The following is a 25000-nucleotide window of genomic DNA, read 5'->3' on the forward strand; positions in this document are numbered from 1 at the left end:
CATGAAATATTTACCATATGCAAACGTATATCTACATTTAGATTTAAATTTCTTTAAATCCTTGTTGGTTGTAATGTTTTATATTAATGCGAGTGTTTTGGAAATAATTATTTTTTCCTCACAGGAAGACTCCAGGATCTAAACAATATTAATAGTCCAAAAACCTCAAAAATGTCACACTAGTTCATATAAAAATGTAATTTTATTTGGAAAAAATCTTGAAGACATGTGAAAAGGACTAAAACTAAACAGTTTAACAAAAGCTGACTTAAACAGTGAGGGAATTCATGGAAGGTCTGCCAAGTCAGCACAGAAGGCATCAGAACACAGAGATGCACGAGGGCAAACAAAAAAAAAACTCATTAGAAGCCCCAAGTCACAAACATTCACTTTATTGAGGCACTCCCAATACAACAACAATACATAGAGTTGTCCCTTTAGCAAAAGATGCAGCAAAAATCATCATATTCACGTTATGAGAACATGATTAGCGTATGGCCTGATGCGGGGACAATATTGGCATCACAGGAACTCCAACGAGTTTCAGCAGACAGAAACAGTAAATGCACATTTTTATAAATTACAGTACAAAGACTACAAGTCCCCCCAAAGAGTGAGTAATACTTTTAGGAAAAACTTTCCATGGAAAGCCATTTGAACATTACTAGTAAGACAGTCGTTGGACTAGTGTGCCGAATTGTCTTAGCAGTGCGGGCAAAGTGCATACTAGTACACGGATAAACGCCCAAGTTCTGCCGTTTTCTGTCACGACTGGAAGGAGATGACCGTGTTGACTCTATAGACATGGTAGGAGCGATTCCAGAAGACGCGCGTGAAGTAGTTGGCGTACGGCGAGCGGTTGGTCTTGATCTCGTGGCAGAAGCGGCGGTGTCTGGAGAAGGTGTACGTCTCGCCATTGTCCTGAACCACCTGCAGGGAAAGGCACGGAGATGACGAGGTCGTATCAGAGACAAGGGCCGAGCGTGAGCGCGAGACTCACGTGTCCGTTGGCGACGTCCAGCAAGTCCTTGATGCGGCAGCCCCGGTCCAAGGTGAAGTCGTTGCACAGGGACTCCTCCACAATCACGTAGTTTGCCTTGCGGGAGGTCAGGATCTTGTAGACCTCCTCAGCGGAGCGCATGGAGTATACCTGGTAGATCTGAAATGAAATAGAAAGAATTGAAACCGTCATTCCTTTCTGGAGTGCACAACTTGGCCAACTGAACGCAGAACAACACAGAAAGACGACCACAGCTCCTCAGGGAGGAAAATTAGTCGCTCTTTGCAGAGGATCAAGAAACATATGCTTGTGACTATTATCTGTCTACGTGTAAAATTAGCAGATGAATCAATTTTGACAAAATGGAAAGTAAGACCACCTTCAGAGCTATTGTCATGGTTCAAGTCTAACCGTAACTCACATCCTCCGTCCTCCTCAGCATGTCTACGTCTGAGTGCAGCGGCAAGCTGGTGATGGCGGCGCCCGAGCCCGACTTAATGGCGCCCAGGAGCTGAGGGCTGCCCGCAAACACGGCCGCTGTTGGAAGGTGAGTCCTACGAAGAGGGCGGGGCCATGAGCATGTGGTTGAAATGGTCAGCTGAAAGAAGACTCACCGGATCCAGTCGATCAACTTGGCTGTGTCGGGGTCGTGGAATTCCTGAAGCTCGGATAGGTCAGCCAGCACGCGGGGGCAGTACTGCGGAGGGCGGAGAAGGAAATGGAATTATTAGTATTATTGGAGTTATTCATATTTGGATCAAAGACGCACCTCTCGCCACAAGCTGAAGCCGATGATGGTCGGAACGGCCATGCTCAGGATTAACGACTGCAATAAAGCAAAAAAAAAAAAAAAGTTTTATTCTCATTTTTATTAAAAAATTGCCTAAAAGCTCATTTTTTTTCATTTAAAAAATTATGAAAAAATGGAAAAGAAAATACAAAAGGTAAAAGATTTTTTTTAAACTTCAACAAGGTTAAATTCTTCTATAAAAAAAAAACTAAAAACTAAATCCTAATATTCATTTTGTTGATATAAAAAATATTTTCTCTGCAATCATAAAAAGTTACTAATTGTCAAAAAACAAACAAAGATTTTGGACAACCATATAATTATTTTAAATCTCGTGCAATTGAAAAAATACTAAATAGTTCTGCTGTGAAATGACAGTACTTAAAAAAAAATAATAATGAAATAGCTAAGCAGCTGCAACATAAATGAAAGTCCAAAGTAAACAATTTGGAGTGCGTCAACGTATTTCTGTGGCAGCCTGAATGCCTCTCACCAGTCCAACAGGGTGGAGCGACTTGACCCTGAGCCATCGAAAGACGGTCATCCAGAAATCTGGCGAGCACACGCCAAACGCCGCAAACACGCACATGTACGGCGTCCACAAGTACTTCATCCTTCAGCGGGACCAGAATACGTTTCAAGCGAGCAGAGCACGTCCAACAAGCCGCGAGCGGAGATTACGTCCTACCCGTCGAAGAGCATCGTCAGGCCGCCGAAGATCAGCGTGTGAAAGATGTGGTAGGCGACCTCGGGACGCTCGCCCACATGGCCGTCTTGCGGCCGCCGCTCGCTGTGCTGCGTCGGCTGACCGCTGAGGAAAGAAGAAACGGAAACGGGTCAGAGATGAGACGACGCGACGCGACGAGACGAGACGCGACGAGACGCCGTGAGACCGGAGTCGGCTGTAGACGGCCTGCAGCGCCGACGCGACGCAGACGACGAGCACGAGCAGGTAGAAAGGGAGAACGGACGTCCGGGTGAGGCGCAGGTACAAATCCTGACCGGGAGACTGAAGACTCTCTTGGCACAGCAGGAAGTTGCTCACAAAATCGCTGCAACACAACCGAAGCGATGCCGTTTTATTGTGTCGTCGCAACTTCCAAAGGAAGTCGGAAAAATTGGAACAAAAACTGGAAGTCAAATTTAACAAAACACAACAAAGTAAACCCTTTATGTTTTAACAAAATACTCAAAAGTCCCGAAAAAAAGGCAACAAAAAAATGAATACAATTGGTAGAATTGTTTTAATGGTTCATAAAGTTGAGCACTTAGTTGTCCGCCTTAAATGGAACCCGAAAGAATGACTGGATTAAACGTTATTTTATTTATTTTTTTTACTAAATTTATCCTCAGTGCTATTGTTGACATTTCCCAAAAAGCCCCCCCCACCCCTCAAAGAGTTTGTGTGTCTTACTTTGTCATATTGAGCCCAAACTTCACCTCCAAGAACTTCAAAACAAATTCACCTTCACTCACAGGCAACACTTTCTGCAAGATAAGAAAAAAAACAAAACACTGATTCCAATCGGACTGTGCTCTGAACTTCATTCAAATCATCGAAGCACCTTGATTAAATAGTTGAAGGTGATGCCCGTGGAGAAGACCAAGTGAAAATGAAGGAAAAGTTTCAGCACTCGGGCCAACAGAGGACCCGTCTTCAGCTTTTGCTGGAAACAACGTTGCTGTTAGTCACATACACCAAGGTTCGACCACATAAAAGAGGAGGGACACTACCTGGAGGCACCTCACCAGCCCGGAGCCAATCAGGAAGCTGAGCAGCGGCGAGCCCAGCAGCGCCACGTTGTGAAAGCGGAAGAAGAAGGCCAGCAGCAAGGAGCTGACGTACAACTTGTAGATGTCGGACAGCTACGCAAACAATTGGGGATCATTTGGGAAAGTCAAACAAAGCAAAAAGACGACGCTTTGTACCTTTCGAGGCGGAACCAGGTCCAAAGAGTCCAGTAGGAAGAGGCAGAAGGCTTGCACGAAGAGCACGTAGTGGCTGTGCTCCCACACCAGCAGGAAGGTGAAAGTGGTGGCACTCAAGGTCAGATAGCAGAATAGCTGTTGGGGAAAGTTCAACCATCACGTTCCAGAAAAAACATAAGAAGGAAAAAATTGTAAAAAAAAATAAATAAATCTAATCATTTGGAAAGCAACCAAAGCTCTTTGCCAAAACAGTCAAAACAACAACATCAAAAAAAAAAAAAAAAAAACACTTCACCTTAGCTGCCAAGCCAATTTTGTTATACAGGAATCCAGTGAGCGCCGCCACCTGACAGGCGTAATACGGCAGAGCCCAATTCTCTCGCAGGGGAAGCGCCTGCTCCACTGTGGTGGCGTCGGGTCTGCGATGGACACGGGACGGACCGGACTTCAACAAGCGAGCCTTCAACGCGCGACGGCGTCCGTCCACGACTGACCTGCTGATGACGTACCAGCCCACCGTCAGCACGCCGGCCACCCACGTGCCGCTCATCAGCCAGCTGCAGGCGAACAGCGCCGTGGCGTACACCGCCTGAAGCGCCAACACCGTGCCCACGTAGAAGTAGATGGGCTCCACCATATCCTGGCGGGACAAACATATTCAGCGCCCGCTACTTTCCACAAAACTTTCAAAGCTGACCTGGCTGCCGGAGACTCTGTAAACGTAGCTGGTGATGACTTCAGGATACAGAGACAGACGCTCCACGGCGTTGATGGTTTGGCCGGCGAGAGTCCCGTCGTCCTCCGTCAGCTCGTACAACGCTGGCGCACGTGCAAAGCAACACAGACAGGACTTGCTCAGGCCGGCTTGGTTTTGTGACCACACCGAGGAAGAAGAAGAAAAAAAAATTGACGCACCTCTATCAAAAGACGTCGCCGCAACCATGTGCTTGTAGTAGTAGTAGTAGATGGCGCTGCCACCTTGGAAGGTGAGCTCCCGCTCCACTTCCTAAGACACAAAATCATCTCATGCAAAAAAAAAAAATGGACTCTTGTCGCGTTCAAACTCTGAAACGGGTGCAAGCAATATGTTTATCTGTTTTCATAACTCGGCTCAGCAAAAACAGTTTGCATTTCAAACAAATAGATAAGAAAATAACAACATGAGCATTCAATGAGGTACATCTAAACTTTTTTTCTTTTCCAGATGAGTCAGAGAATTTTTGATAGCAGGCATCTCAGTTTGCCTGTCTGCATTTGCGCTAAAATGGCTAATATGCTCGCGTAGCTTAATACGACGGTGGTTTTGGTTTGCAAGTGTTGCGTAATTTAACAACTTAATACAGTTGTTTAGGTACCACGGGTTCATGAATTGCATGGCTTCTGTGTGACCCACCTGCTTCATCGAGAACCAGAACTTCCTCTCATGAAATGCCGAGAGGTATGCGGCGTACAACGTGCCGCACGCCACCGCCGCCAAGCATCCGAAGAAGATTCTCAGCACATGCTGAGCAGCACTCACTGCAGAGAAATTATTGTGTCATCAACACGGCACCGTGTTGCTGATATGTGGAATATACTGGATATTTATGTAAATATGCTCCATTCTCGTCCTCACTGCCACCGCGATAACTGGGGCTACCCTGGCCCTCAATAACTAGACCCTATCCAGTGGTCTTGAAAAGAAATTAATTAATAAAATATTGTAAAATACAATGGGCCATGTCTGCCTGGAATGATTCGGTCGTTTGGGACTCGTCCCGAATTTCCCAATTGCCACCAGGCCCCTTTGTCGTGCTAACGAATAGTTTTTCCTTATATGGCAATATTTGTCCAAAGAAATGAGCTCACATGCAGAAGGACGTTTGGATGCTGTCGACTCTTGTTTGTTTGAATTGTCCACTTTCTGCTCACATTCACAATCTTCTTGCTCGTCGCTTACTTTCGACTGTTTCTCTTCTGCCTCTTCATTTACTTGCTTCAAGTCAAACCCATCGGCGCTTCCGGGTTCTTGCTGCTCTTCTTTGACCGCCTCGAACGTGTCTGACGTTCGACATCGCAAGCCGGTCATGGCGAGGTATTTTGTCCTATTTTTATAATATTATCTATCGTTCAGCAAAGGCGACATGCTAACTAGTAAGCTAGTTAGCAAGTGGCTAGGTACAGCTGGCAACAACCCGGAAGTTGTGGACCACCGGCAAACTATATGCGCATGCGCAAGTGGGCAGATTTGATCACGTGTGCAAACAGGGTAACCACGTGAACCCGGCGGCTATTGTGCGCTTGCGCAACTGCATTGCGTTTGACAGCACGTCGATATGGGTCACGTGTCACACCTTTACGTCATTTAATTTAGTTATCCATCCATTATCCGAACCACTTACCCTCAGTACTTTAAATAGTTTGCTTATTTAGCCACATTAGATACCATTAAAAAATGTTGGCAGTAATAATTTAATACTGTTTACGATTGTGATTATAGCCAAGTCAAAATATTAGACATTAAATATACGCATATCGTGTTGGACACCCATAGAAGAATGAAAACGCAACACTACCCTTACCTTGCAGAACAGCATTGTGATGTGTTTTTACATACACTATTCAGTACTAAATTCCGTTGCACTCTCTTATTTATTTATCTAATTTATATATTTGTCTGTATTATTGTTGTATTGCACTGGAGAGGGGAGCTCTCTAATCTCGTTGCACACTTGAGTACAATGACAATAAAGGGATTTCTAATTCTAATTCTAATTCTATTCTCTTTGTAAAGAGTCAAGTTTTTAAAAGATTTTGTTGCTTCGGTGTGCCTAATGTTTAGCCAGTTAAAAAAAAAAAGACTTTTTAAAAACATTGTCACTCAAACATGCTGAACGCACATTTAATTAATGAAAAAGAGTGCTCAACTTCAACAGTTTCCAGTGGAAAACAATAAAACTCACTCATTGGAAAAATAAAATGGACACAAATGGCAAAATGACACTTTACGAACATGCATTTGTGCACATAAAAGTAAAACTGACATTTGGACCCAAACTAAAATGCGTCTGGTCCCAAACTAAAAAAGGTGGAGCCAACAAAATCGACTCCTTCAAAAGCATTCACATATAAAACATTTTTTTTTTTTTTTTTTGTCCTCAACATTAAACACTGTCTAGGGGGCGTTTCGCCTAAACGATTCTTTTAACAAACTGGTTTGAACATGAATCATTTCTTGGGGCGCCGACGATTACTCTGAACTCTCCTCCAGTTTCTCGCTGGGCTCTTTGGCCAGCCGCCATTCTGAATGGAGGAGCGAGAAGGACGTCATCAACATTCATGAGGACATTTTACAATTGGTGATTTTGCCAGCGGACGCGTTCACCTGTTTGGCTTCCGGTGGCGGCGGCTTCCTTAATCTCACACCTCTCCAGCTTGATGCGCAGCGTTTTGGTCACTTGAGGATGTTTGACGGCTTCCACCAAGGGCTCGTCGTCTGAGCTGACGCCTGAGGAAAGTGAAAATCGCGTCCGATTCATCGTTCAAGCCCTGGCATGTATCACTCGTGGTTCCGTTACCTGCCGTTGCCTTCTTCTTGCCCGCTTTGGGAGTGGCCGCCCGCTTCTTGGGAGCTGAGGGTTGTTTCTTTAACTTGGCTTTTTTCTCCGTTTGGGATTTCTTCACCAGATTGATGAGGGGCTCGTCGCCCGAGCTCTCGTCAGACTGACCTGCTTCTGACGAGAGAAAATCATGACATTTTTTCAAGACAGGCTTTGGTCAAACTAGCCCAAGGACCAAAACTTTCCAGCTTCTTTTTACAGTTGGCTTTAAATCAGACGTTTTTTAAGGAGTTCTCCTGCCCCCGCCCCCATGGGGGCGTCAACTCGTTTGTGTTTGCATAATACGTCCTCATTATTTTACCTCGCCTCTTTTTAGAAGCGCTGCCTTGTGACGCGCTGCTCTTTTTGGCTGCCTTTTTTTTGTCCTCCGCCAACTTCGTCTGCTTGGAGATGAGGTTCACCAGCGGCGCGTCGTCGTCATCGTCGTTGCCGCCGTTGTCAGAGCCGTCGTCTGAGGACGAGGACGCTTTTAAAAATTTGACCCATGAGTGCTTGCAATGGAGCCGCCGCCGCCGCCGCTCTCCAAAGCTTACCTTGCTCAGCGCGGCTCGCTCGCTTTGCTCTGGTTTTCTTGCTGTTTTTCACGGAGGGCGTTTGCTGCCGACCGCCGATTGCCTTCTTCCTCGCGATGGCCGCCTGCGGGTCATTGTCCGAGCTTTCGTTGGACGACTCTCTGTATTTGACTGGAACGAGGACAAAAAATGTCGGTGAATTGACAAGGAGCGTTTACTTACATTTTGTCAGACAATCTGCTGCAAATTTCAGGCATACAGGCAGGGCTGGCCATTATTGATCGTGTTTATTAAAAACTTCATAGAAAAATACAGACCATGAAATAAATAAATAAATAAGGAAAGGGGGAAGACGAGGGGGAAAAAATGAATTGGATTATTTTTCCAAATCGTCCCCCCCCCCCCCCCCATCATGTTTTTTTTTATGAATGTCTTTTCCTTCTTGTGAGACTCACCTCTTTTTTTGGCGGCATTCCTTTTGGGGGTGACCTCTGTGGCTCGTGCGGACGTGCCCGCCGGCAGATTTTCCTTCTGCTGTGGCTTCAGCTTCTTGGTTCTTACGCTCAGAGGCTCGTCGTCCGAACTCACGTCCTCATCGGGAACATCTGTACAAGGAGAAGGACTTAAAAAAAAAAGTTGGGAAAGACGAAACTGTTCTCCAACACGGAAGATTCCAATCGAGGTCCACGAGGCAGGCAGGTGAGTGTTTGTCAGAGTGATTGGTCACCGTAGTTTGTTACCTTTCTTCTTCTTTGGCTGAGTAGACTTCTTGGGTGGCGCTGTAAACTTTTTGCCAGCTTTGGTTGGCACTTTGGCTTTCACCAGAGGACCGTTGTCGGAGCTGTCGTCCGCTTTTAGAATCACAGGCAGGAAGACATTTAAAGCAAAATTAAAAAAAAAATAAAGAAAAGAGGCGCAATCAACAACTAACCTGCATTGCGCGATTTTTTGCCATGAAATGGGGATAGTCTGTTTTCTTTCTTCTTTGTCTTCAGCTTGATCAGCGGCTCATTGTCTAGCGAAGCAGCAAATGTTCGTCAGAATGTGGCAATTAAGGGGATACAAACAATCCGTCGCCCTCACCGCTCTTGTCCTCAGCGTTGGAGCTGTGCGCGTCCTCAGTGGACTGCTTCTCTTTTGTGCGTTGCCTCATCACGACCTCCGAGAGAGCAACATCATCATCAGAGCTGGAGTTGTCCTTGCCTGCGGCTGAGAAAAATATTCAGTTAGTGTGGAGATGATATTCTCTAGGGCTGGAATTATCCATTAAATAATGTAACTGGAATTATTTGATCATTTGCTCCATCTTTTTACTAATCGCAAAAAGTTATTCCCCAAACCCAAGGACTTTGATTTGGTCTTAAATTTCAGGAAGAACCTTATGCATTATAAACAAACTACACAACAGACGATTGATCCATGAATCGCCCAATATATTTCCTGGTGTATTTGAAATTTGTATTTAAACAGACCTTTCCGTCACACTGTGCACTTTTTGATGTCATTGACATCAAGACAACACCTAAAAACTGACGGACAGCAGTCAAACAGAATGCGCGCAGAGCGCAGTTGCCACATCGGCAGGTTGTAACTGAGATAAAGAGGGACTGGAAGAGTCACAGAAAGGCACATTCATTTATTCGGATCAAAGTGGCTGGACGGATGTTTTGGTGACATGCATTATTTATTTAAAACGTTTGGTTGCGTCGTCGAATGTGTATAATTAAGGACACATTCGAAAGGAGCAGGTTGTTATTCGGACATCACTAACGCAATACCACCTTTCCACGCACACGCAATAAAACGAAAACTAAATGACCGAATGACTACCTGGAGACTTAAGTAGCGTACCACGGCGGTCCATTTTGTCGCTGAGAGGGAGTGAAGATGCTCATCCAAAGTGGCCGAGAAAAGAAAAAAAACTAGCTTAATTCGTGTATAGCAACACTACTTGGTAGCTTTCCCGGCGTTTTGTCGTGCAGCTGGTGGCAAAGTTTGGCGGTATTGTTCGACGTATGGCAACGAGAAGAGCACCAAAGGAGGCCAAAAGGCTCGTCTTGTTGGCGATGCGGCAAAGTTGAGCAGATGCTCCTCACATTCTACATCGGCTTGGCTCGCTGACGGCTGTTTAAGGGGACGTTTTGGGCTCGGTTTTATGACGTCACTGCGCGGGTTCGCGGTTTGTTTTGCAGTGAGCGTCGCTTTAATGTGACGTTTTAGATGGCCTTTTCTCTTGTTTTTAATTTAAATTAAAACAATTCGCGAAACGGGGAAATCGCGAACATTTGGACATTTTTGACATCCAAAATCAAATTCACGTTTTCTTGCAATACTGAAATGATTATTATCTCAACTCAATTGACCCACTCGTAGTCATTAAACTACTAATTAATTGTATAAATTGCAACAGAACGCAGGTTAATTTGAACTTCAAGTGGTGTTTTACATCATTTTTCCTCAAGATATACATGGCTCACCAAGTACCTTCATCATGACCGGAAATACAATGGCAAAGCAGGCCTAGATGTTCATTAAAAAAATTGAAGGCTTATTATTCCCACCACGTGTATTATTGCACATTAAGTACAATACCACCGCACCTTATTACAGGGAAAAAGTGTTCTGTCCTGGATTAAAAAATAAAACAGGCTGTATTCATAGTTTCATTCAGTTTGACTGCATTGTATGTTCAAAATGTTTTATGTATTGCACGTAATCTGAATAGATTTGAATAAAGTTAATGTTGGCATCTTGACTGACAAGTTCAACCTAAACAGCCATGAAAAGCAAAACACCCACAGCAGTTTGCAGCACGGTTTATTACACAAACGGAAAAGCAGATAAATACTAAGCGGCGAAATGTGGGACGAACAATCGTTTAGAAACGTCACACACTTGGAAAAAAAATTAGGAGAAAACTGGACAAACGTCAGAGACAGTGAGGATACTCTTGTGCTGTTGACCAACTCTTAATCAGCACAGGGACAGGATAAAAGTGAGTTTTTTTTGTTTGTTTTTTTAAATCAGGTGAATTATTGTACTGCCTGTCTGATGTCATCCCTGAGAAAGTAAAGAGTTTGTTACACGACTGACTAAAAAATTTGCATATTTGGCCTTTTGGATGACATTTCAGGAAGGACTTCATGCCTTTCTGTGACCCTTCCAGTCTCCCCGTATCGTTGCGGTTACCTTGATGCCACTCAGGTCAGGGTTGAATTGGAAAGGTGAGAGCGCATTTTAGTTTCCTCCTGAAATGTCACCCCAAGTCTTAATATCCCAAACTTTATGTCAATTGTTTCCAAACACATCAACTAATATTACTAATCCTGCTTTGGATCAAAAACGTGTCCCAAAGTGCTACAACAGACGACGTACTTTGACTTCTTCTCCACATTTACACGCACAATCACGACACATCACCAACTGTAGAAAACAGTGGGTCGAAACGTAAAAAAAAAATATATATATGGAAAAAAATAATAATAATTTTGTAGTTTTTAAATAACCATTCTGGTCACTCTTGCTGGTTAACAGAGAGTTCAGCAATGTTTGATTCTCAGGGGTTTCTAGGCAGGTTTTTTTTGTAGTATTTTTTCATGCTGCGTCTGGATTGAGCGCCAGAGTTTCGCTGAAGCCCTTAGTGCGTGTGCGTGTGTGTAAGAGACACGGTTTGGTGACGTTTCAACCCCGTCCGTGTATCCGTGCAGGTGAGCTGGGAGCGCTCAGTCAACTCTCAGAGGGCGGCCATCTTGCTGGCCTCTCGAACCCCGCTCAGGTAGGCGCCGGTCACCGTTTGAGGGAAGTGGCGGTTGGTGGCCTGGAAACACAAAAAAAAAAAAAAAAAAAAGGGGTTTCAAATACTACAGTTTTACAAATACTCTGCAAATTAAAGAAAACTAAAATGAATATTAAAAACTAACATCAAAACTAACTGACTTGTTCTGAAAGCAAATTTAAACTAATTATTTAAAAAATAAATTAAAAGCATTCAGAGCCAGACTTGGGCAGCTTCACAAATACCTCGCCGGCAAAGAACAATTTCCCCTGAACGTCCTCGGCAATGATGTCATACGCCTCGCCGCTGCCGCCCATCTTGACGAAGCTGTAGGACATCTGCGACCACGCGTCTTTGCTCCAGTGTGTGACCAAGAAATGCACAGGCTCCGGGACTTCCTGTTGGAGATGGACGACCATATTTGGAAAATGCTTTTTTTGGCGGCTCAAAATGGATTACTTCTGGATTGGCCAATTCCGAATGATTCGATTTGCAGTGAGAATGGAAATGGTTTAGAGGGGCACATCGTTACCTGCTCCTGGAAGAGTTCTCGCAGAACCTTCATGCACTCGCCCACCACGTCCTTGTCCTGCATGTCGCGCACGGCGGCAATGGCATCCCCGGCGATGACAGACATGAGCACGGCCTGCTTGCCCTGCACGCAAACGCACACGTGGATGTCTTGGGACCTGGCGAGGGGGGGCTTCAAAATGACGAGGGAAAAAAAATCAAATAAAAAAATAAAACCAAACCTGCGGGTCCATGTCGTAGAAGACGGTGAACATGCCTCGCTTGTCGGGAGTCGGCAGGATGTGACCAAAGTAGTCGGCTCCCTGGATCTTGCCGTCCCAGAATCGGTACGGGAACTTCAAGGCGATCTTTTGGCCAGTTGGAAAGTGAAAATTCACAAATTAGACCGTTGAAATAACAAAAAATATACACAAAGACTTGATTGATATCAAGAAGGAAACTTCAGTGAAAATGCATGACAGATTTAAAAAAGTTCTTTAAAAAGTCCACCCCCAAAAATCTGTGTACCTTCTCGATGATGCCGGCTCCCAGACTGTGGATGGCTTTCACTTTCCTCTCGGGAAGCGGCGGGACAAACTGGATAAAATTCTTCTGCAGCAACGTCAGCGGCACTGTGACCAGAACCTAAAGAAAGGGAACGCATTCAAAAAGCCGGACCTCAACAGAACCACTTTGCCAACTTGCTTTCACCTTCTTTGCGGTCCACTGGGAGCCATTTGAGCAAGTAACTTTGACAACATCACCTGAGTAGTCAACGGTCTTCACCTGAAACACATTTAAAAAAAAAAAAAAAAAAAAGACTTTTTCCAACATGGTTGTAATTGCGCTACGTGGAATAGAAAACAAAATCGTTATTCACCCACCGGGCATTTTTTGCGGATGTCCAGGCCCTCGGCTAGTTTGTGGAGAAGAGTGCCGTAGCCTTTGGTGAGCAACGTGTGGTCTCCCGAGAACTGTGCAAAGAATTCGTTGTGGTCCCAGGATCTTGCAGAAACCTGCCGGCACCAGAACGACAACATTATTTCGAGAGCAGTCAAAAGAACAAGCAGTGGAACGGAAGGCGCCGCAAATCTCATGAAATCAGCAGGGAGCCAAAACCGAAACCCTGCGGAACATCGTACGACAGTGGGACAGAGCGGGACTCCCAAGAAACAAGGCGAACACAACACAAATCGGATCTAAACAACTCGGGAAAGGAAAACCGTTCATCATTTTGCAAGCACTTCCTGTTCTCAGGTCAGCTGGCGCTGACAAATTCAGATGAGTCGGACCTGATTTAACGAGCTGCCGCAAGCGTACTCCAGATTGCTGAGGTGAAACTGAAGCACTTTTTCCTCCAACTCGCTGAAGTGAATACCGGACTCCTGAAGAAAATTCTTTTTAAGCTCCTGCACTTTTTCTGCGGAACAAACACAAGAGTTAGAGTTTCTCTCTCAGGGTTTTGGGGTATCCCGAAACGGATGGAGCACCTCCGAGCGGCGTGTCCTGACTCTGCGATTTGTCCTTCCTCCACTCCGACACCACGTCCAGAATAGCGTTGAAGTGGAAGTCCATGCGCTTGTCGATGGCGGGGTCGGTGGCCTGCCCGCCCTCCTGAAACAGGTCGCAGCGCTCCCCCAGTTTGTGCATGCGCACGCCCATCTGTGGACGCAGGCGCTCAGCAAATTCAAGTGCGCAGAATTTTTTTTTAAAGTCTTTCTTAGAAAAGGGAAAAAAATTGAAATGAGGAGGTAAAATTTAACTATTTCAATTTCTATTCTCATTCATTTCATTGTAAGCCACTCATTTAAGAACAAAAATGTCCATGAAAAATTGCTTAGTTTACTTTTTACTTACAATAATTAGATCACTTATGTTGCATGAATCTTAAGTCTACACACCCCTGTTCAAAAAAAAAAAAGCCCACCGTTAACGTAACCGAAAAGCCATGGAATCTTTTCGAGATAAAATAACGAGGTGGCACACATTTTGCCTTTGTGTGCCTCACCTGCTCACACATGAGGGCGACCGGGTTGTTCACGCAGCCGTTGACGATCTGAGCGCCCCGCCCCACCACCACGCCCAGCGCCGTGTCGTCCCACACGCGACCGCCGATCCTGTCGCGGGCCTCCAACACCAACACCTGCGGCCAGCCCAGCGCCACATTTCAGCTCTCACGACATCCAACAACTACTTTTACGACGCCAGAAAAACCTTGGTCTGTTTTTACGGTGGTGTTCAATTTGTAAGGCGGCTGACCTGAGTGCCAAAGTTGTGCAGCTGGCGTGCCGCGGCGAGACCCGAGGCCCCCGCGCCGATCACGATGACATTCTTCTGCAAAAAAAAAAAAAAAAAAGACAAAAATCATGCAATTGCTGCGTCAACTTGCTTTTTGCTCACCGCGCGATGCTTTTCGGGCAGCAGGGGGCGCTGGACCGCCAGCACCCCCGTGTTGATCAGGCCCTTCCTGCTCATGAAATGGAGCACGCGTTCCATCTCCTGCACGCAGCGCACGCGCACCAGACCGCGCACCGCCACGTGCATGATGCACTTCTGGACGGTCAGCACCTCCTGCAGTAGCCAAGAGACACAAGTGTTTCATCTTCTTCATGTCTTTCTTGCATAAATGCTTTGAAATGTACTTTGAATAATGTGAAGTACATTATGCAAATGAAAATCAAGCTAGCGGGCATCGCGTGGCCTTTCCTTGCCTCAAGCAATTTGCGGATACCTTGCAGTTTTTGTGCCAGGAGGCCAGAATGAGGTTGCGCAGCGCCAAATACATGGTGGGATCGCGGGAGAATTCCGGGAATTCATAAAGTTCGTCCAGTTCCATCATGTCGGGCCGGACGCACAGAGCCTTGCCGCACTCGTTGGGCTGGTAGAAGGGTTGAAAGTACGGACACAAGCCTGCGACTGAGCACAGCGTCAACGTCAACGATGACGACTTTTGGGAAGCAGACGACGAAATTCACACGCGCTTACTTTGGGGCTGGGCGGCTCTGCCGTGGTCGGTCCGAAGCTCGCTCAGCGCCGCGCCGCCGGGAGAGCCGGACGGACTCATGCCCACGCAGTCGGGATAGTAGGCGGCCAGGAAGGGCGTGGCCGGGCTGTCTTTGAACAACGGCGGCAAAATGAGCATGGAGTCCCACCAGCTGTCCGTCACCTCCGCCACTCTCTGCCATCAACGCAAACGTTTTACGTCAACGGCGGCCAAAATTTGCATCAAGGACGAGCGCCTTCGTTTTGAATTTACCAGGTCTTCGGGCTGGGTGCACTGGTCCGGCCCTTCGCTCTGTTCACAAACGAGACGCGAGACGCACGTCACGACACATTTCCTTCAACATGTGACTTTGAGCTCGCGATTTTACTTTGACGTTGTTGAACTTCATCCCACAGCGGTACATGGCTGCCAGCGAGGGGGTCAGCTGGATCTCCTTGGTCAGCTGACGCCATTTCCTGCAGTCGGCTTTGGTGCACTGCACCTAAACGCCGCGCGTGAAAGAACATTCCGACGTCAGCGAAGTCGCGGCGACGACGACCAAGTTGTCTCCGAGCCAAGTTGTTACCCAGTAAGGGAGCTGCTGGTCTGCCATGAAGGCTTTGAGACTCGGCTCACTTTTGCCGTTGCTTGTCCAAGCTTTTTTCCACGCCGAAAACGTCTCATAGCCGTCTTTATGACTGGAAAAGTGGCAAAGGAAAAAAAAAAAAGTGACAATTATCAACGACGACAGGCGCAAATTTAACAGTGTCGGATGCGCTTTCACCTTCTGTAGTAGTGATCGAAGCATTCGTTGCAAAAGTGCTCACCACATGACAGATGATACCAGCGGGACGTGTATCCGTTTTTAGCACATCTGAGTCAAGAACAAAAAGAACTGATCATGCAAGATGGACTTTAGAGGAGCTGGCGTACAAATGCAGTTGTGTCTAGAGATTCACGTATAATTCATTTTGCATACAACTGGACTGCACTGTAATTTATTTTTGCAGTATTTTGATGGAAGGAAGGCTTAAAACGGTGACATCATATCATATCGATCTCTAACACACAATAAGGTTCCCACCGTTCAGAAGCGCTTGCAAAGCAGACGGGATACGTGGCCGAGCAGCCCGCCTTCTCACACTTCCTGTATTTCTTCTCCGACTGGTCGTCTTCCTCTTCTGTGTCCGTCGCTTTCCTTTTGCTCTGAAAGGACGCAAGGCCACCATTTTGTTACATCTAGGAAGATCCAAAAATGGCGTTCCATGAATCCAAATTGGCACAGCTGTATGAGTTGAGGCTGCTGTTGTGAGGATTCTGCATGGAGCGACCGGGGCGAGATCTGAGAAGAACCACTTTGCCCAAAATGTCGACCTGCGCCGCTTCCTTTGATCAAATGGACGGTCATGATGTTTTAACCAACATTTGCACAGAGTCATATCATTTTCCCTTTCCCCCCCTAAATGGGCTTTCACTGAGTTTATCCTTGCCCAAATGGAGTTTAGACCTGAGACTCTTTGGTAATCAAATCCCTTAGTCGCAAAAAAATAAAATCCCTTAAATGAAGGAAGCTTTCCTTAACCTGTAGCAATAAGATGTGCGTGTTCATTCCTGAGAGGGCTAGGAGACATTTGCTGGGGGTCTGCATGGGTCGACCACCTTACCTGTCCAGGTGGAGGGTTGTTGGCCCGCTTCACCCGGACGTTGGTCTGCCTCCCGGAGGATCGCAGGGCCTGGCCGTCGCCCGGAGACTCCCCGGAGCTCCTCCTCTTGGCACGCCGGGCACCAGAGCCGTTCCCGGGGTAGTCTGATTGACGAAAGGACGAGCCAGCGGTGGTCAGTGACATGACAACATGTTGGGACAAAGCGATGCTCCATTCCGGCCTTTTGTCGCGGTGCCAACGGACAATGTGGCGGTTCGTAAGCGTCCGATCGTGGTGAGTGAACACAAATGCGGATGAAGAATAACACGCGGGCGGGTTTGGCGTTTTTAAACGCGACAAAAACAAAGCAACGAGCTCTTTAAATCGGCCATGTTGTGTTAGCGTGACACGTTTAGCATGTGGCTAACAGCATTGGCCATTGCCATGCTTCACTGACCTGCGTCCGACAGCATGTTGTGGGACTCCGGGTGCCTCTGGATATGGAATTATGTTTATGTGACTTCTTCTGTAACCTTTCGAAGCTCTCCACTCGTCGCCCTTTTTTTTGTGATGTTGTGGTGGAGAATAAACGCGTCGTTTGTTAATGCAGGATTACCACTACCGGTTTAAGGAGGAAATGGGCGTCTTTCTTCGAATTGTCTTTTAGCTCCTCTCCCTCGCCGTAGTCGGTCACCATGGCAACTGCAAATCAAACTCCACTCATGGTGCCTTTAATAAACCTTGGAAGTTTGAGAACTAAGTTGGCTAACACGTCAGTTTCACTTCTGTCGAGAGAACAAAACGCAGTTTGCGTCACAAAAATAATAGGATGTTTTAGTGTGGGTTTTCTTTCACGCAAAATAACGGTAGCAGCATATGTTCGTTCGCTTTAAACACAATACAGCTAACAAAATAAAACTTATACTATGATTATACTCGATATAAAATAAAATTGACGTGCTTCAAGCACGCTGGAAATATTTTGAAATATAAATTCGAAAGATGAGTATTTTCAGTGCTGATATTTTTGTCCGGTTGCCCTTTTCGATCGCGAAGCTAGAACTTCCTATTTACACGGGAACCAGAATGCACCGTCATTTTCTGGCAGCATTTTGAGGGCGACGTGATGTATATATGATCATAGATTACTTGCAAGTTCTTGATCGAGGTTCTGTTCATCAAATGTGCCATTAGATCAATAATTCTATTGATTCGTTGTCGTTTGCCACGTTTCGGCGTTTTCTGACACATATTTTGGCGTCGTTTTGAGTGAATCGGTTACTCGTGTAGACAACCTCAAAGAGTCGAATGCTGCTAATGAGAAAAGTTTGCTTTTGTTTTGAATAAAAAATGGATTCATGTGAAGTTGTGCACAGAAGGAAAGCGGAGGTAGCTGTTGTCGGGCCGAGAGTACCCGACCATGTCGAGCAGGTGACTCCAACTCGATTTTGTTTGTAGTCTGCAGTCATAGTTGACAAATGTTCTCAAATGTCGTATTTAATGTTTTTGTCAGGTCTGTCCACGACATCTTGACCTTGGCAAGGTGATTGGTCTGCTCGAAGACCCTCTGACAGTGAGTCACAAGAACTTTTCTTGTCATTTGCAGTGGCATGCAAAGGGGTGGGATGCTGGGGAGATGAACCACCCCAGCCCCCCCCACCCACCTTGACAGAATGACGCCATTAGGCAGCAAAAAGTCTTTTGCTGGACAAGAGACCAGATGCATGTCAAACTGATACATATTCCATGGGACCTTTTGCCAACTTTTTTTAACATCATAAAATGATTTTTTTTTAGACTCACATGCAGGAGAGGCACATTTTTGTGCTGAAGAAGCTGCTCAAGCGAAAACAACAGGGCTTTGTATCCTTTCATGTCAACGTTTGATCCCCAGTGCTCCACAGGTGTTTGCAGGGATGAAAAAAAGATTCGCCGAGAGTCCCCAGGCGCCCACTTATCGCCGCTAGACAACTGTCAGCCTTTTTTTTTTTTTTTGCGCTCCACTGCGGAAATGCGATTTCCTTGACGTTGTCAAGATGCTGAGGGAGCTGGCGAGCATCTCCAGGATCCTCAAAGTCTGCGGCGAGAAGGCCAACAAGCAACCGGAATACCGCAGCATTCTGTGCGAGGCTCTGAACATTTGCAGGTAGGAAGCATTCCTGATGTTTTTTTTTTTTTTTATAATGAAGTTTTGTTTCTTGAATGTGTCAAAATCTCGTTTGTCCTTCTAAGGCTTCCCTTCCTGAAGGAGAAAGTGTCGGATGAGCTCAACTACGCTGAGGATGTCAAGCAGTTTCTCTCTCGCATAGGTATACAAACGTCACGTACTTATGTGGCAGTTTATTAGGTACACCATCAAAATTGTTCTGTGTGTGTGTGCGTGTGTGTAGGCTACCTGATGAGGGTGCCGGACAGTGAGGTGAGGCGTCAGGTCGTGGAGTCGGTCAAGTCTTACTACAGCTGCTCGTCTCCCAGAAAACCGTCGCTTGACGGTATGGTCCGGCCCGCCAAGCCGGTGTGTCGGACTCTCCGCTACCGACACCGACCGACTTTTATGAAGTCAGCCTTGCTTCCTCGCATTTTCATCCGCTTGTCATCTTCTTTTTTTCTTTTCTCCATTCACACATTCTGCGATAGCACGTCAGCTGGTGTCTTTTATTATTATTAAAAAAAAAAAAGAAAAGTTTCTCGGGTCATTCCGGCGCATCATTGGCATCCGAGTTGACGAGTGTTGATGCTCGTAGGGCCTCAACCGACGTCCCCCGGCTACCGACTTGAGCTTCTGGAGCGTAGCGATCTGGCCAAGACCCTCTTCCTGTCCGTAGCGACGCTGGAGAAGCAGCCCGCCGTCAAGCTGCTGCTGCTTCAAACGCTCCAGATGCTCTCCAGCACATCTGGTCAGTAAAACCGAACGTGCTTCATGTTTGCACGACCGCCTTCACGAGCAACACACGAGTCCTGGTGTCAGCCAGACGGCATGCATATAAAAAGTCCACACACCCCTCTTTGAATGCCAGCTGTTGCGATTTGATTTCGAATAACCTCTGCGGATCACAAATCCTGTCCTCCGTCGCGTCCGCAGACATGAACTGCAAGTTAATGCTGAGCGTGCGAGGAGCAGAGAGCATCTGTCTCCGTATGAATGAGCCGGACCCGTCCGGACTGATCCTGTTCCACTCCTCGGAAATCCTCTGGAACCTTCTGGAGAGCGGCAACAGGAGTGCGGTGGCCGCCCAGCTCAGCAGCGTGGAATGCGCCGTGTAAGTCGCATCCGCCGTTGCCACGGACGCCGCAACGTCCAAACCCGTCTGATTTGAAACGTTTTCATCCGGCAGCGCTCTCAAAGAAGCCTTCACCCACGCCTTGCTCAACACCTCCCGACACGCCGACCTCCAAGTCCGCAACGATCTGCTGGTGCTCACCACCCTCTTTGCGGAGAACTCGTGCTCTCTGCTCATTGTGAGTGACGCCTTCTCGTGCCGTTAAACTTTGGAAGACGCCAACTCCACGCGTGTGCGTCCACCGAATCGTTGCCGGTCGATCGCTCGCGTTTTTGCTTTGGCGTTGACAAATTGCCGTCTGCTTTTTCAGGAGAGCTTATTCGCCAAGCAGCTCGTCGCGCTCAGCACCTTTCCCGAGCGTAAGGCAAATTCCCGCCGCCGCCCTCGAACGTTCTGTTTTGGATTTGACGGACACGTTTTCTTGCGTTTCAGTGCAGAGTCCAAATAGTTTGGTGGGCAAGTTGAAGTTGACGTACAACATGGAGGACCTGCAAATGAAGAAGCTGCTGTTAAATCTGCTGGTGGTCATGTCCAGAGAGTCGGCGACCATTCCGGTGGCCTTCTCGCGCTTCGGCAGCGCCTCAAATGACATCAAAGGCCATATTGACCCGATGTTGCGGTCCTTTTCACCATGCAGATCTTCAAGGAGGAACGGGTGATCCCGGCTCTGCTGACCCTGGCCCAGCCGCCCGCCGCCCCCTCGGAGGCGAAGGCGGGGTCTCGCGACTGGTCGTCCGTGCAGCTGGAGGAGCTCCAGCTGCAGGCTCTGGCGGTTCTGGCCACGGTGGCCCCGCTGGTGCTGGACCATTACATGTCCTGCTACGGCAATGCGGCCCTCCTGCACCTGATGGACTGGTGCGCCCGGCAAGGTGAGACGCCGCCGACGGCTTGGATTTTGGTGGCCGCTCAACGACCCCTCCCCCTTTCCAGACGGCTACGTCGGACAAGGTCACAGCTTCCACGCCACCGGAGGCCGAGGCAGCAAGAAGGCTCACATGCGCTACTGCATCAGACTGATGAGAGCCGTCACGTCCCTGGACGACGAGAGCCTCGACCAGGACTTGTGCGACCGGGGGACCATCCAGCTGCTTCTAGGTCACTGAGGCTTTTTGAGCTTGGGGTTAGGATCGCTCCGTGTCGGCGTTAGATGAGGTTGCCGAGGGTCGGCGTTGAGGTTCGGAATTTGGGCTTTGTCATAGTTTGGCCGATGCTTTTTCCTTTTCCAGTGCTGGACAGGAGGAACATGCAAGTTGAGGCCAATTCGGCTTTTACAAACTTTTTTTAAATCTCCGTTTCCATTTTTTTGCAGGAAGTCGGCCACCAACTCGTGTTTAAAATTAGATACAACACCGGCAATGAATAAAGATCAAAGTTGAATGAATTTGTGAGTGAAGTGGGAAAGTAAACGGAGTTTTCTTATCTTTAGATCTTTTTTTTTTCCAATTTCTTCGAGTTTTGGCCCGAGCCGTTCGAATCTCGTCCATTGGAGCGCGCACCTGAAATGCATCAAGTCCATCTCACGCGTCCGCTCCTCAGGGCTTCTCATGCAGATGGAGTCGAGTCCCGGTGAGGAGGATGCGGTTACCGTGGAGATGAAGTCGGACATGCAGATCATCCTCTCGGCTCTGTGCGCCGGCGACGTCCACCGCAAGGTGATTGTGACAAGTTGACGTTTGCGAAACCAGACAAGATTGCGCTGACGCGTCTGGCGCTCGCACGGCAGGAGCTGTTCGGCTGCGACGGCGCGGTGATGACGGTCCACTTCCTGAAGAGAGGCGCCGGCATGTTCTACAGCGGCCTCGGACACAACAAACTCCTCCTCTCCACTTTGGTGTGCGTGCGGTGAGTGCGGCAAAAGTTTTTCACGTGACCGTGACGAGCACTCGCACCTCGGCAAATATTCTTGGCGGCATTCCGCCGGATTCGGACTTCCTGTTGAAATTTCCCTTGTCAGCACCTGCATCGTGAGCTGCTACGCGACCGAGGATGGCTTTCTAGCTCGAGATGGTGTGCCGCTTCTGCTGGACCTACTCGGCGTAAGTCGCCCGAGCCCGTCCAGGAGCGTCTCGAGGATTCTTCCAGAATCGCCTCCAAGGGAAGAAAGTTTGATTATTTTTTTTTCCTTCAGTCGAGTCCCAAATGCGTTCACGGCGTGGTCCTGGCCACTCTGTTGGAGTTGTGCGACAACCGGAACACCATTCCTCACATCCTCAGCTGGAGCGACGGCGGCGGCCGGACCGCTCCGAGTCTCCTTCTGCGAGTGTGGCGACGGGAGGAGGAGGAGCTCGGAGTCAGCCGGAACCAACACGGCGGCATCACAGGTTGGTTTCGGTCGGCAGCTCCAAAGAACAAAGAAACATTTTCTCGTCCTTCCTGTGCGCGCAGATCCCAAGCAGCCCGTCCTGGCTCATCGCAAGATGGACGACGCCGAGCTGATGTCCGCGCCGCACACGTCGAGCGCCGCCGTGCTGGAGATGCAAGAGAACCTGCTGGCCAAGATTTACTTGATCTTCTGCAGAATCGGTACGCTGCCTGCAAACAATTCACTGACCGCTCTTCAGTGAACGGGTCAAACCATCAAAAAAGGTCCCGACCCGCTTTTCACGTGCGCGCGTCTGATTTTGTGCAGGTTTCGATAATCTTCCGGGATTGTCCGTAAAAGACAGAGTGACCTTGAGTATCGTCAAAAGGTACCTCGATTTCAAGGTAAGGACGGTTTGATTATTAATGTTAAAAAAGAAATCTCCAAGCGCTTTGCCTCAAAAGGCGCAGCACGTCCGCCGTTTTTGTTTGACGCGTCCCAAATAAGATGACGTGACACAGGTGAGCGAGGTGTGGGAAGAGATCAGCCGCGAGCTGCGCCTGCAGGGCGTGCGGCCCGTCACGCCGGACCAGGAGACGTTGCGCTCTGCCCAGCAGATGTCGCGGCGCACGGCCGAGGCGGTGGCCGCCGAGCAGGATGATGTCCTGCGGCAACACGCCCGCCAGGCCAACAAGGAAGAAGAAATGATGTACCAAGAGGTGAGGACGTCAAATACGACACATTTGCGTGTTTCTTCTTAAAAACGTGGAAAGCTCCCGGGCCAAAATCAACTTTTTGCAGATGAAGTCTCACTGGAAGCAACGTCAGCTCACAGCCAAGTCGTGGAGCCACTTTGTCTCCAAGACGTCCAACTACGACGTCCTTAAGGTTTGTTTTTTGTGTCCTTTGCCATTTGCCCTTCGTGCCACTTGAAAAGAAGTTTTTTTTTTTTCTTCTCACGTGCAGGAAATCAAAGAAAAGAGGGAGAAACACGTGGAGTTTATCAGGACGGAAACATCGCAAGAGGATGCGGGCCAGCGCCACGAAGAGGTTTTTCTTTATTTTTTTGTGGAGCGGACCCATTTGGTTAATTGTTTGGCTAGAAACGATTTCCACCGCAACGAATGAAGAAAATGACCAACACCGGCGGCGTTCCTCCGGGTGCATTTTGTGGTGTTTCTCGCAGGTTTTTATCGGGAAGCTGATGGTGGATCCGGACAGCGACGCCCACGGCGCCGTCCACCTGAAGGTGGTCCAAACGCCGGTGATGGCCGCCGCGCACGAGGAAGCCATGCTTGCCCCGCGGGAGCCGCACTACTTCAACACGGTCCCCGTCAAAGACTGAGCACGCCCCCCAAATAAATTCCATTTTCACCTCCTCCGAATCGGCGTCTGTCCGACTCTTCAAAGCAGTTTGTTGAACATTTCAACGAGAACTCCTTTTGAAGAACGTCCTTGAGAAAATTGCAAAATGAATAAAGAAATGCTTCCAAGTCGCCTTCCAGTTTCCAAATGATTCAAATGAATGACGTGGCGCCTCAACTTGGCCCTTTCGCTTGCGTGAAAGAGAAGCGACTTTTAACGCGAGCGAATGAAGAAGAACAGGAAAAAGATCAAATGAAGAATGTGGCTCGTCGCGCTGGCGTTGCGGTCATGAAACCAACCACGAACGGACCAAAAGTGCGGCCTTGTCTTGGACCCTCTCGTGGTGCCATGAGGACGCTCGTTGGGAGGCTTTCAAGAGGAACGGCGCCGACTTACACCAGTGTTCTTGCGAGTTATCGCAAATGTCACAATTCTGCCATGTTGATCTTTAATCCCAGCGGCCTCGTTTATTTCCGTCTCTTTAATTCTTGCGCGAATTCTCCCCTGAAACCCGAGTTCCTCACACACATTTTCACCAAGCAGCGCAATCGTCACACGGGAGGAGGAGGACGAGGAGAGAAAAAAAAGGTTGCTAGTCATCTCCATGGAAACAGCCCAGCAACAGGCCGCATGCCCACAGCCAATCAGAGCCTGCCTCGGTCCGCTCTCTCGTCCAATCGGTGCGAGAAGCTTGGAGCCGGGTGGTGAGATTGGGGCCCGTCGAGGTGAATCTTGATTGAGGTACGAGCATTTTTTGGGATTCTCATCCAAAACATAATCATATTTTTCACATTCCTCAAATTTCCATGACAAAATTCTCCAATGCATCTTTTCCACGTCGACATCCTCCTTATTCTGGTTGATCTCGCCGTACGTCAGCATAGCATTTGGAACGCGACCAAAGAAACAAAAGCGGACCGACAATATACCAATGACCACGTGCACATATTCTTTATCCTCTGTGAAAAACGAGGACGTTATATTTGTTGTGATGGTCTTCTTCAGCGTTTTCATTTCAACGGTAAAACGTGATTTGTTTGATTTATTCTCTCGTTTAATAAGAATAAGGGGAGCGTAATCCATTCTGTCTGGCGCGCTGCAATGCATGATGGGACCGGCGCTGACCCGAGTTCATCAGCCCCTCTCCAGCTATTTTCAGCTCATCCCAGTCATCCCATCAAAGGAACATCAAAAGCCCCCCCCATTTTTTTACGTCCGACTGCAGGGCACCGCAACGCATTGTGGGACCTCGCATCAACAATCGATGTTCGTTTGGCATCTCCTGTGTGTGTGTGTGTGTGTCACATGACC

At 47.8% G+C, this 25000-nt stretch overlaps 4 protein-coding genes across 11 annotated transcripts; 1 reads left to right on the plus strand and 3 right to left on the minus strand.

Moving 5' to 3' along the window:
* Window positions 1–376: 376 nt before the first annotated feature.
* LOC148321887 (putative C-mannosyltransferase DPY19L4) lies at window positions 377–5921 on the minus strand. Its single transcript, XM_088318921.1, has 18 exons — window positions 5568–5921; window positions 5113–5237; window positions 4635–4725; window positions 4417–4538; window positions 4214–4359; window positions 4015–4138; window positions 3720–3854; window positions 3525–3656; window positions 3356–3457; window positions 3205–3278; window positions 2684–2842; window positions 2479–2601; window positions 2284–2404; window positions 1770–1826; window positions 1615–1697; window positions 1422–1554; window positions 1001–1159; window positions 377–930 (listed from the first exon to the last, which is right to left on the minus strand). Exons 1-18 carry the CDS (start codon window positions 5785–5787, stop codon window positions 766–768), a joined length of 2271 nt encoding a protein of 756 aa, XP_088175047.1. The 5' UTR covers window positions 5788–5921; the 3' UTR covers window positions 377–765.
* Window positions 5922–6572: 651 nt separating this feature from the next.
* On the minus strand, window positions 6573–9996 carry LOC148321888 (uncharacterized). 5 transcript variants are annotated; one of them, XM_088319100.1, is made up of 10 exons: window positions 9682–9996; window positions 8914–9039; window positions 8762–8845; window positions 8571–8681; window positions 8286–8435; window positions 7852–8001; window positions 7620–7784; window positions 7277–7432; window positions 7084–7206; window positions 6573–7001 (listed from the first exon to the last, which is right to left on the minus strand). In XM_088319100.1, the coding sequence occupies exons 1-10, from the start codon at window positions 9692–9694 to the stop codon at window positions 6949–6951; spliced, it is 1131 nt and encodes a 376-aa protein (XP_088175226.1). In that variant the 5' UTR covers window positions 9695–9996; the 3' UTR covers window positions 6573–6948. The 5 variants fall into 5 exon arrangements, with proteins under 5 accessions (XP_088175226.1, XP_088175225.1, XP_088175223.1 ...); XM_088319099.1 differs by having other exon boundaries at window positions 7277–7429; window positions 7620–7769; window positions 9661–9996; XM_088319097.1 differs by having other exon boundaries at window positions 7277–7429; window positions 9661–9996.
* Window positions 9997–10630: 634 nt separating this feature from the next.
* kdm1b (lysine demethylase 1B) lies at window positions 10631–17423 on the minus strand. Of its 2 annotated transcripts, none has more exons than XM_088319257.1 (21): window positions 17199–17423; window positions 16763–16905; window positions 16183–16304; window positions 15883–15972; window positions 15685–15796; window positions 15487–15600; window positions 15372–15410; window positions 15101–15293; window positions 14847–15031; window positions 14516–14686; window positions 14375–14446; window positions 14124–14258; window positions 13606–13777; window positions 13408–13535; window positions 13000–13131; window positions 12827–12901; window positions 12644–12760; window positions 12358–12483; window positions 12138–12260; window positions 11851–12003; window positions 10631–11647 (listed from the first exon to the last, which is right to left on the minus strand). In XM_088319257.1, exons 1-21 carry the CDS (start codon window positions 17212–17214, stop codon window positions 11564–11566), a joined length of 2502 nt encoding a protein of 833 aa, XP_088175383.1. In that variant the 5' UTR covers window positions 17215–17423; the 3' UTR covers window positions 10631–11563. The 2 variants fall into 2 exon arrangements, with proteins under 2 accessions (XP_088175383.1, XP_088175382.1); XM_088319256.1 differs by having other exon boundaries at window positions 14375–14449.
* On the plus strand, window positions 16919–23822 carry cfap69 (cilia and flagella associated protein 69). 3 transcript variants are annotated; one of them, XM_088319254.1, is made up of 24 exons: window positions 16919–17035; window positions 18108–18172; window positions 18255–18314; window positions 18539–18604; window positions 18778–18887; window positions 18974–19050; window positions 19132–19233; window positions 19486–19638; window positions 19824–20001; window positions 20077–20200; window positions 20333–20381; window positions 20455–20576; window positions 20660–20891; window positions 20953–21117; window positions 21559–21674; window positions 21746–21864; window positions 21977–22058; window positions 22151–22343; window positions 22408–22545; window positions 22652–22728; window positions 22846–23043; window positions 23126–23212; window positions 23291–23374; window positions 23511–23822. In XM_088319254.1, exons 4-24 carry the CDS (start codon window positions 18545–18547, stop codon window positions 23667–23669), a joined length of 2625 nt encoding a protein of 874 aa, XP_088175380.1. In that variant the 5' UTR covers window positions 16919–17035; window positions 18108–18172; window positions 18255–18314; window positions 18539–18544; the 3' UTR covers window positions 23670–23822. The 3 variants fall into 3 exon arrangements, with proteins under 3 accessions (XP_088175380.1, XP_088175381.1, XP_088175379.1); XM_088319255.1 differs by having other exon boundaries at window positions 16921–17035; window positions 18118–18172; XM_088319253.1 differs by lacking the exon at window positions 16919–17035 and having other exon boundaries at window positions 17195–18172.
* Window positions 23823–25000: the final 1178 nt, after the last annotated feature.

This window comes from Idiotropiscis lumnitzeri, chromosome 16 (assembly GCF_059441095.1).
Source record: "Idiotropiscis lumnitzeri isolate Australia: NSW breed Sydney's pygmy pipehorse chromosome 16, RoL_Ilum_1.0, whole genome shotgun sequence".
Taxonomy (NCBI): Eukaryota; Metazoa; Chordata; class Actinopteri; order Syngnathiformes; family Syngnathidae; genus Idiotropiscis; species Idiotropiscis lumnitzeri.